At 34.9% G+C, this 11068-nt stretch overlaps 1 protein-coding gene across 1 annotated transcript; it reads right to left on the reverse strand.

Moving 5' to 3' along the window:
• Positions 1–1856: 1856 nt before the first annotated feature.
• LOC118750784 (insulin receptor substrate 1-like) lies at positions 1857–2243 on the reverse strand (the record flags this gene model as incomplete). The annotated part of the gene is made up of 1 exon (XM_036485517.1): positions 1857–2243. A coding segment is annotated over exon 1 (376 nt), but the record flags the coding sequence as incomplete, so codon positions are not given.
• Between the last annotated feature and the right edge of the window lie 8825 nt (positions 2244–11068).

The raw sequence follows: 11068 nt of genomic DNA on the forward strand, positions 1-11068 counted from the left end.
TATAGGTATAGACTTTAGTATTGTTGTATAATCAACACCTTTCTTGAAGTTATTTTTTTGGAGTTCTCCTGAAACATTTGTGTAAGTAAAAATTGCTTAACGATTATATGCATTTTTGGCTCAGAAAACACTGGATTATAGTTTGATAATTCATTCAATGCCTAAATTTTTGACAAATACAAATATATAAAGTTACGAGCCTTCCAGAAGATCAGTAATATTGATATTTACACGTATATTAAAAGATAAATAATAAAAATGTGTATGTGTATGTGATGCCCAACTCAAATAAATGAAGGTATTCACACCTGGCTGGTTATGTAGTAGGGTGCCCATCGAAAATGCTTTTTCAAGACTCTACCCCCTAATTTTATTCGTTTTTATGAGAAATATTATTGCCCATTTTTATAGATTTTTTAAAGGTCATTTAGAGGCCGCGACCTGTCTATTTAGGCCAGAAAATAGGTTTTTGTAGATCAAAGATCGAATATGATCTGAGAAGAGGATATATAGACCTTTAAAATGGTATTTAATAATCTATTGTCAGACTAGGCTAGTTGCGATTTTTTATCGTGTACATTATAAAAAGACCCATATTTCTTTTAATTTTTTAAATATGGAGTACTATCTAAAATTAAATCTATTTTCAAATAAACTGATACCTCATTTATTGCAAGCGCAAAAAAATTGTCGAATTTAGGCGACTTTTCTTAAATACGGCCTGGAATTTATATTGTTTATGTACCGGAATTTCAGTTTTTTTGAGCTGTGTATCTAAGCAGTTCATCAATGTTTATTCAAAATTGATATATATAATCGATCTTTAGCAAAAAACTGGTTTTTTAAGAAATTTTAGGAAAATGGGGGTGGCACCGTCCACTTATATGATATATGCGTATCTCAAAAACTACTTAACTGATCTCAACCAAAGTTGGTATACACATTGTGCTTAGCCTCCTTAGGTACCGTCTTAAATATTTTTGAAATCGGGCAAAACCTACTCGTCCTAAAATATAGCTAGCTTTGAGTTTTTTGAAATTACCGTTACGTTGGTGGAGCACGTGGAATTTGTACGATTTGAAAAATATGGCACTTAAGAAGCCTAAGCGCAATGTGTTCACTAAATTTGGTTGAGCTCGGTCAAGTATTAGATTTTGAGATACACATATATGATATAAGCGGGCGGTGCCACCATTTTCATAAAATATCTTCAAACCCCACTTTTTTGTTGAAGAGCGATTGTATATATCAATTTTGAATAAATATTGATGAACTCCTTAGCCACACTGTTCAAAAAATAAATGAGGTATCAGTTCATTTTAAAATAGATTTAATTTTAGTTAGCGCTCCACATTTTAAAATTGTAGAAATTATCGATTGTCAAAATTTAAAAAATTAAGAGAAACATGGGTCTCTTTTAATTTACCAGATAAAAAATCCCAAGAAACCTACTCCGACAATAGATTAGTATGTACCATTTTAAAGGCCTATATATTCTTTTCTCAGATATATTCAATCTTTGAAATCAAATCAAAAATAGTCATTCAAAAACTCATAAATCTATAAAATCCTATTTTCTGACCTAAATCGACAGGTCGCGACCTCTAAATCACCTTTAAAAAATCTATAAAAATAAGCAAAAATATTTCTCATAAAAACGGATAAAATAAGGGGGTAGTGTCTTGAAATTTCAAAAAAAAAAACATTTTCGATGGGAACCCTATTATGCAGTCATATTTTTTATTAAATTTATAGCAATAAAATACACTGAAGAATAGTATTCGGTAATCAGGAAACATAATAACGCGGAAGGACTGATTACCTGCAATAGTTATGCATGCGAAGTTCATACTTACCAAATTTAGAAGATGTTTCATATTGGTTAGTAGTGCTGCGTTGAAGTGAGAGCAAGGCTTGTAACCATTTTAGCATCTCAGTCTCGCTGTCAAGTACTATTCCAAAGCCTCCATCTTTTGTTGCAAGCGCTATTACAAAATCATATTTAGTGTCTAACCTTCTATTAATGTTGAAACAGTTCTCCAATTTCACAACACGTTTAGGAGCTGTGCCGGATTTAAACTTTTTTATACTATCAAAGTATTCTAACCGAGCACAATCCTGGGCTGTCTCTTTATATAATACAAAAAACTTCTTTTTCATTGTATTAAACTTTTTCTGGTAACCAGAGAGTATCAAGCCGTCATCAATATTCTTGTCCACAAACTTTGACATTTTAACCTGCGATAAAAGAAGTGTCTTTAAAGAGAGTTAAAATTTTGAGATTTCTATAAATATGTACATAAATATGTATGTGCTGTTGTTTTTGAAAGTGATACGAGTCAATATTTCATATGTCGAGATATTTAAGGGCTTACATCTGAAATAATTTAAAACTATTGGCAAACGTTAGTCTATTCGGGTGACGTTTTTAACACTATAAATGAGTAAAATTTTATTATGCAATAATATCACTGTGCTACACAAAAAATATGCAGGGGTTTTCATATAGAAATTATGTTTTGCTATAGCCCATAGGATACGACTATACTTATAGTTTTTCTTCATCTCTTCGTTTAATACTTTTTTACTAACAAATATAATAAAACTTTAGTATTCTTCAAGTTACAACTTCAAGAAGTTATAACTTTGTTGTTTTTTGATCGAATTAAAAATTTTTGTTTCTCTGTTTGAAAGAAATGGGTTTTACCTTTCTAACAAAGAAAGTTTGAAAATCTGCTGGAGAAGTGCTTAGTATTGCTCTTCTAATTGAAAAAATACGTAAATTTTTCAAAAAACTTTCATTTTCTACGCGCTTTTATTTGATCGTGACATTATCTTTATAGCAAAGAACATAAAATCAGTTTTCCAAAAGTCATAAGTAAATTAAGATCGAATAAAATGTGGCTTAGTAATGCTTTACTCAGTGATAAGTATATCTTTTGTTTTCCTTTTTTGCTAGAAAGGTTTTCGTTTTGTTTGTTTTTTTTTTATGCATTTTATTACCGTTTTCGATTATGTACGTACATATGTATATGGGCAATTCTCAATTAGTTCCGACTTTCGCATGTCTCGACAGTTTTTATTCGGACACATAATTTTCGCTGGTTTATTAACAAACATCAGGTTACATATGTTATGTAGATTATGTAAATGCACAATAAGGACCACGGTACATATTTTCTAGCCAAATATGCATATGATTGAGAAATAAAATTGAGAAATTTTCACAAATAAAAGTGTGACTCTCCCGTTATTTCTTTTTATTTTTACGTTGCAAAATTTGGTGCGTTGATTGCTCATGTTTGAGTTTATAATGAACTGGTAGTATTTAGAGAGGAGAATCGAATGCAGAAGAACTTAGAAGTATGTGATTGCAGTAGAAAAGAAGTTATGAAGAGTCAAAGTGGCGTGACTCCTTTTTTTTTTTAATTATGACACTCACGGCTTTTATAGTATACCAACGCTGGGCAAACGCGGCTCTTTGCTTAGCAAAGTGTGGCTCTTTTTACTTTCTCCTTTATTGGCTCTTTTTACTTTTTAATATACATATTCCTCTGCTGTCCACTCTTTTCCATTGCGTTGTTTTTTTATTTTATTCTTTTTATATGCACATACGCAAATTGAGATCGGAACATTACCGCACAAATTTAATAAAAAGAAAATAATAGAAATAAAAATAACAATACATATCTATGTGTGTCGAAGAAACTGAAACCAGAGGCAATATTAGCCCAGCGAATGGAGTGTGATGTGTGTGGGGTTTTCTGGCAATGAAAGGAAATGAAGGAAAGAATGGAAGGAAGCCAAGCGTATGGGTCTGGTGGTAAACGAGGACAAGACGAAGTATCTCCTGTCATCAAACAAACAGTCAGCACATTCGCGCCTTGGCACCCACGTCTCTGTTGACAGTTACAATTTCGAGAAAGTAGAGTATTTCGTTTACTTGGGAACTAGCATTAACACCGATAATAATGTCAGCATGGAAATCCAACGCAGAATCACTCTTGCAAACAAGTGCTACTTTGGACTGAGTAGGCAATTCAGGAGTAAAGTCCACTCTCGACATACGAAAACCACGCTCTAAAGGGTGAACACACCAAAAGTGCGACACTTAGAAATTACTACCAGAAACAAACTAGCAGGCTTTGAAATTATTTTTTTTTTGTATTATATAACTTGGAAGTTTTGATGTTATTAAAATGTTAAAATATTAGTTATTAATAGCTCCATATGAAAGTGATCGGTATTTTCATCGCACACGCGCCATCATGTTCGGCACGACTGCATCATCGACTTTACGCGATGCGCACAACTACTTTGTTTTGCACTCTTCAATATTTTTCACTGTTTCACCTGTTTTCTGCAAGATTTCTTTGGCAATTGACCAATATTCCCCAATAGGACGTGGCTCTGGGCTATTGGGTGGATTGCAGTCGTGAGGTACAAAATTGATGTTATTTGCATTATACCACGGCAATGTGTCCTTGGCATAGTGGCAGGTTCCCACGTCCGCCTAGAACAGTGGCCTACTCCTTATCTGTTGATAAATGACAGAAGTCGCCTTTTGAGGCACTCATCCCGATAAACTTGATCATTCATTGTCCCGGATGGGAAAAAGGGCTGCTCTTACGGCCGCAGGAACAAATATCTTGCCAAACCATGTGGTTTTTGGAAATTTGGACTTCATTTTCAGCTTACAACTTTCAGGGGCATCTTGACGACTTGCAGCAGTATAAAAATCTTGACCTGCAATATATTTTGAATTTTTATAGCAGTAGGTTTCGCAGTCCATAACAATGCAGTTGTACTTTTTAATTTAGAATTCAGACAACTTCCGAATGCGGGATTTCGCTGTAACATTCTACTTTGCGCCTCGGCCTGCCGCTGTTTGAGCTGTAGAACAACTCAATGAAGCTTTCCGCTTTACCTTTTGTACGAAAAACTGTGATCTTGATACAGATTTTGCAACATAACGCGACAAAATCTTCGGATTTCGCGAAAACGCACTGAGGACCTTCCGAGCACTGTTTTTATCACTTTGACCATGCTAACCCCCACTCCCTGGTTTTCTCGTAACTGCCTGGCCTTATTTGTACCGATTAAAACCCTGCAAACTGTCGAATAGTGCAATCTTTAATTTTTTAGCAATTTTACGTGTACTTAAGGCCGGATCATTTATAAACTCGTGCAAAATGGTTTGTCTCATTTCTAGCTCGGTTGCAATTTTTAACTCAACTAGGAATCAAATTCAAATGAAATTTCTTCTACGTTCAACTAAGGTGATGGTCAACTTATGGTATTTGAATTTCAAAATATTGAATTCATTTTGGGTAAGTTATAAGCTTCCCAAAGTGTCGCAGTTTTGGTGTGTTCACCCTTTAAAAGTCACTCATCATGCCCGTGCTGGTATATGGCACAGAAGCATGGACAATGACAACATCCGATGAGGCGGCTATTGGAGTATTCGAGAGAAAGATGTTGCGGAAGATTTACGGGCCTTACGTGTTGGCGACGGCGAGTACCGCAGACGATGGAACGATGAGCTGTGTGAGCTTTACAACGACATGTACATAATGCAGCGAATTAAAATACAGTGGCTTGGCCATGTCGTTCGAATGGACCCCGACGCTCCAGCTCTGAAAGTATTCAACTCGGAACCCGCTGGTGGTAGCAGAGGAAGAGGGGGGCCCCCACTGCGATGGAAAGATCAGGTAGAGAAGGACTTAGCTTCACAAGGCGTTTCCAATTGGCGTCAGTTGGCACAGAAGAGAAACGACTGGCGTGCTTTGCTGAACTCGGCCAAAATCGCTTAGGCGGTTACGACGCCAAATAAGAAGAAGAAGAAGAAGACAAACTAACATTTAGTAAAACTAAAACACAGCTAGTAGAATAAAACAAATAAACTACGTATAACAATTAATTTTACTGTACAAACTTTCACAAATGTTTAACTCTTTACAGATACATATTATTATTATTATTATTATTACGTCGGGGATACTCGCGCTGCGACCTAAGAAGATCTATTGTGCTTAAACCTAATTGTAATGACTCCTACCCTTGACTATTTAAGAAGTTAAGCGCTTTGGAGTACGCCTTGTTTCAAATTTTGAGTGAAGAAGACAATCGTTCCCCAGTCTGATATTTATAATACGTGGACAGTCACATAGAATATGCTCTGGCATTTCCTCCACCAGCTCACAAAAGGCTAGGAACCATGCAAGCGCATTTGGGCTCCACACTTTGCGAGACACTCAGCCCTTTCGTTGCCTTCAAACCGTTCATGTTGCGGAACCAACACAGCCTTACACTATTGTGGGTTTCCAAGTGGCTCAAAAGAGCTTCACAGCTGTCCATAAGCCTGGTGCCGTTTTAAAATAGTCAAAGGCCTTTAACCTGCCAGACTATCCGACATAATATTTATTTTGGACAAATTGGGTTCTTTACATAGACTGCGATTGCAAAGACTTCCGCCTGGAATATAGTTCTGTATGAGCAAATTGGCAGAAATTTCTGGAATCTTGGTCCAAATACGCCCGCCGCAGTGCTCTCGTCGCCCATCTTTGATCCGTCGGTATACAATACTTGGGACCCTTCGTCAGTCATAGTTATTATCACTTCATAGCAGTCCTTTTTAGGAATTCTGACCTTGTATGGTTTGTAGAAGGATAACTCGGGATTATTCAGGAACGGCTTTAGAACCTCTAAATGACCCCGAAGATATCCAATTTTCTTTCTGGTCATATTGGGCAGTCGTTAGTAGAGCGCTTCAGCAGGCCTCTTTTTCTCTCTCACAACTCTCTTCGTATGTGAAACAGTGATGCAATTTATGGTACAATTGTACTTTTTTGGTACATTTTGGAAGCCAAAAGTACATTGGTACTACATTGACATTTTTGATAAAATTTTCTCAAAATACGGCACTGCACCACACTGTGTATACTTGGATTTAGCATTTTTGTGGACAAAAATATAGTCATCTTTTTCTACCTGAAAATGAAAATTTTGCTAAAATCAACGAAAAGTTGGTGCGATAATAGCCCTATTCATAAACATTCATGACAGTAAGTACTTACAGAAACATAGAGAGTGAAATTGAGATGTAGAGAAAATTATCATAAAAAGTTATTGAACGCAAAACTAGCAAAACCGTGCATCTTACGCCATTTTGACTTTCTGATGTTTAAGGTTTGCCGCGTAATTTTCCTTTTGGTTGGGAACATTTACCAAAAATAAAATAATAATAAAAAAAATCTATCTTAGATTAAAATTATGCATCCATATTTTCATTTCACGAGTTTTGTTTTGAGCATGTTTTTATCAAATCTTCCTCTAAACCCTTTGTTTACATTTGAAATTGACACATGACTAATTTTTACTTGCAACAATTTGCAGCTCCATGGGGGTGTTAAGCTCCAGAATTCGCCCTCTTGCAAATTTTTTGGGTTATTGAATGCATTTCCAGTAAAAACTTGCAGGTACTGGTAACTATTCGTAAATATTTTTTGATCTTGAACGGGTCTGGTAGTGTTTTCGTATTCTCCAGACAAAAGTATTCATCAGAAAAAGTTCTGAGCATTCACTATCAAAGAAACAAAATATACAGAAAATTTGCAATCTTTGAAACAGCTGATCATTTTCTCAGTTTTAGTAGGTGATACATTTGAAAATTTATTATCCGGTTGGAGCATTGTCCCCGGTTTGACATTGTTTACAATTGAATAATTTTGGATAGGAAAAGCATTTTTAACATATGAATGAATACGTATTTTTTCTCAAAATTTATCCGCATCATAATGCATTCAAAACTAAAAGGATCTCCTCCTCCAAACACCCTTCCCTTTTATCAAAAAAAAAATAAAAATAAAAATAATTTAAGTAGATATAGCTATGTGCTTTTCAAACTAATGCTGGATATCCACTAGGCATTAAATGGCAAAAATGACAAATGACAAAGTCGGGCATAAAAAATAATCGTGTCATTACATTAAAAAAATAGTCATTAAGTTAATTTCCACTTGATATTTTTTTAAATAGCATAAATTTTTTGTAATTTCAATGCCTAGTGGAAATTCGGCATAACCCATTTTCTTCTCCGTTATCAACTGACTAATTCTGCCAAAACATTTCAGCAATTTTATTTATTTTCGAAAATTGAATACGGCAATCATAGTTGACACACACTACTTAAAATAAAAAAGAAATCTGGGGATCAATAGTAAATTAACTAAAAATAAACTCAACAAACCTTGTGCTTAATAACTTTACTTTTTTTCATTGTATACTAGCAATATTTATAAAATTTATAATCTTCTTCTTCTTGTACTGCGTATCCATTTGTTGGATGTTCGCGATAACATACATACGTTTAACGTTTTTAGTTTATATTTTTTATTGTTATTTCGAATTCGTTTCTGTTCCTTGCCTTGTCTATTAGTTCTCTTACGGTTTTAAGGCCCGTCCATTCTTTTATGTTGTCCAACCATGTAATTTTTCTTCTTTCTGCTCCTCTGAGTCCTGCGATCTTTACTTGTATTAATAGTCGTAAAACTTCATATTTTTGCCCTATTATAATATGTCCTAAATAGGCAGTTTTTCTTTGTTTTATCTCTTTTATCCGTTGTCTCGTGGTCTGCGCTCTTTGTGGTACAGTGTCATTAGATGTTTTATCCGTCCACTTGATCTTTAGGATTCTTCTGTAGCAAATTTCAAAAGCTTCCAGCCGATTTATGCTTGCTCTTTTTAGTGTCCATGTTTCGCATCCATATAAGAGAGTCGACCACACATAGCATTTAACAAATCTGATTTTCAACTTGATCGCTATATCTCTACTAGTGAGTACCTTCATCACGTTATTAAATGTTGCTCTTGCTGCCTCTATTCTGCCGTTGATTTCATTGTCATATTCCCACTTGTCATTCAGTCAACTGCCCAGATATTTGAAGTTTTTTACTTTTTCTATGTTTGTATTATTTAATGTCAAATTAGCATTAGAGTAGTCTTGTCCACTTTCATTTATTATCATAAGTTTTGTTTTGTGAATGTTAATGTCTAGTCCAAATTGTTTACTATGCCTTTCCACTTTATCCAGTATTCTTTGCAGGTCTGCTAAATTATTTGTGGTCAGGGTTGTGTCGTCAGCGTATCGAATATTATTGAAACACGAGCCGTTTATTGGTATCCCAGTCTCGTCACGTAGAGCATCTTCGAAAATCCTATTGGAATAAATGTTGAAAAGGAGCGCCGACAAAATACAACCTTGCCTAACTCCTCTGTTTATTCTAATTTCTTCTGTTTTATTGTCCCCGAATCGGACTTCTGCCGTTTGTCTCCAGAATAAATTTCGAATGCATTGAATGTCATATTTGTTTATGTCTATCGATTCTAGTGTGTATATTAGTGTGCGGTGCTGGACTCTGTCAAAGACCTTTCGTAGTCGATAAAACATAAGAACACGTCTTGGTCGGCGTCTTGGCATATCTGGACAAGCATTTGTACACTGAACAGCGCTTCTCTTGTTCCCATGCCTTCCTCAGACCCGAATTGCGTCCAATTACCTCCTCGCCTTTGTTATATATACGTCTATGCATAATTTTTAAAAATATCTTTAACGTGTGGCTCATTAAACTAAGTCTTTACATAGCTTTGCGTTTGCTTTCTTCGGAAGCGTCACGATTTCGATTTAGGCCATGAGAGGGGATATTCTCCAGTTTTGTATACGTAGTTAAAAGTTTCTAAGAATACATTCATACCTTCGCCGTCAATTTGATTTATTATATCCGCTGTTATTTCGTCACATCCCACCGCTTTTTTCTTTTTTGACGTCTTTATTGCATTGGTTATCTCAGACTTTGTTATTTCCAAAAATATTTCATCTGTTACGCCCCTTGCTGGTATACTGTCTTCCCTCGAATCGTCCTTGAAGAGTTCGTTCACATATTCCGTCCATAGTTGCTTTTTTCCTGCTTCGTCGATTATTAATTTATTACCTTTATCTGTTAAAATATTTATGCTATTACGTTTTTTTGTGTTACGAAATTCTTTCAGTTTTTTGTGTAGTTTGAAGTTATCATGTGATTTTTCTAACCGCTCTATATCTTCACATTGTTTTTTCGTCCACATATTTTTTGCTTCTCGTATTTTCCATCTTATTTCTTTGTTAATCTTTTTATATTCATCAATATTGTTGTTGCGGTATTTTCGTCTTTCGTCCATCATCTTTAATATTTCGTCATTCATCCACTTTTCTTTTACCATTTGTACTTATTTCCCCAGTATTCGGTTCGTTGTAGTTTTTATATTTTCTACAGCTTTATTCCATTTGTCTATTGCATTTTCATCGCAATTTCGTGATGTGAGTATATGGTTTATATTTCGCTTAAGCTCCTCTTTTATTTTTACATTCTCAAGATTTTCCCGATTAAGCTAACCTTTTTTAAGTCTTTTTTGTTTTACTTGATGCGAGCCTTATTCTAATTTTTGCCATTAGCAAGTTATGGTCCGATAACACGTCTGCGCCAGGATATGTCTTAACCAGTGATGGGCAAAATTGTATTTACTAAGTATTAAGTACTAACTACAAAAGTATTTAGGTATTTTGTGTTGTTGTAAATACCAAAGTACTATTTACTTAGGTATTTAGGAGCTGCTAAATACCCAAGTACTATTTACTTAGGTATTTAGGAGCTGCTAAATACTCAAGTACTATTTACTTAGGTATTTAGGAGCTGCTAAATACCCAAGTACTATTTACTTAGGTATTTAGGTGCTGCTAAATACCCAAGTACTACTTACTTAGGTATTTAGGAGCTGCTAAATACCCAAGTACTATTTACTTAGGTATTTAGAAGCTGCTAAATACCCAAGTACTATTTACTTAGGTATTTAGGAGCTGCTAGATACCAAAGTACAAAAAACGAAAGTATTTAGCAGGCGCTAAATACTCTGGTCCAAAGTACTCAGGTACCTTGGGGATGCAAAATACTTTCACTAAAGTACCCAGGTATTTAGTCGATGGCTAAATACTTTCAAACTAAATACTGTATAGTTTAGGAGAAATTTAGAGAAT

The sequence above is a fragment of the Rhagoletis pomonella genome, unplaced genomic scaffold (assembly GCF_013731165.1).
Source record: "Rhagoletis pomonella isolate Grant_MI unplaced genomic scaffold, Rhpom_1.0 Rhpom_scaffold_00391, whole genome shotgun sequence".
Taxonomy (NCBI): domain Eukaryota; kingdom Metazoa; phylum Arthropoda; class Insecta; order Diptera; family Tephritidae; genus Rhagoletis; species Rhagoletis pomonella.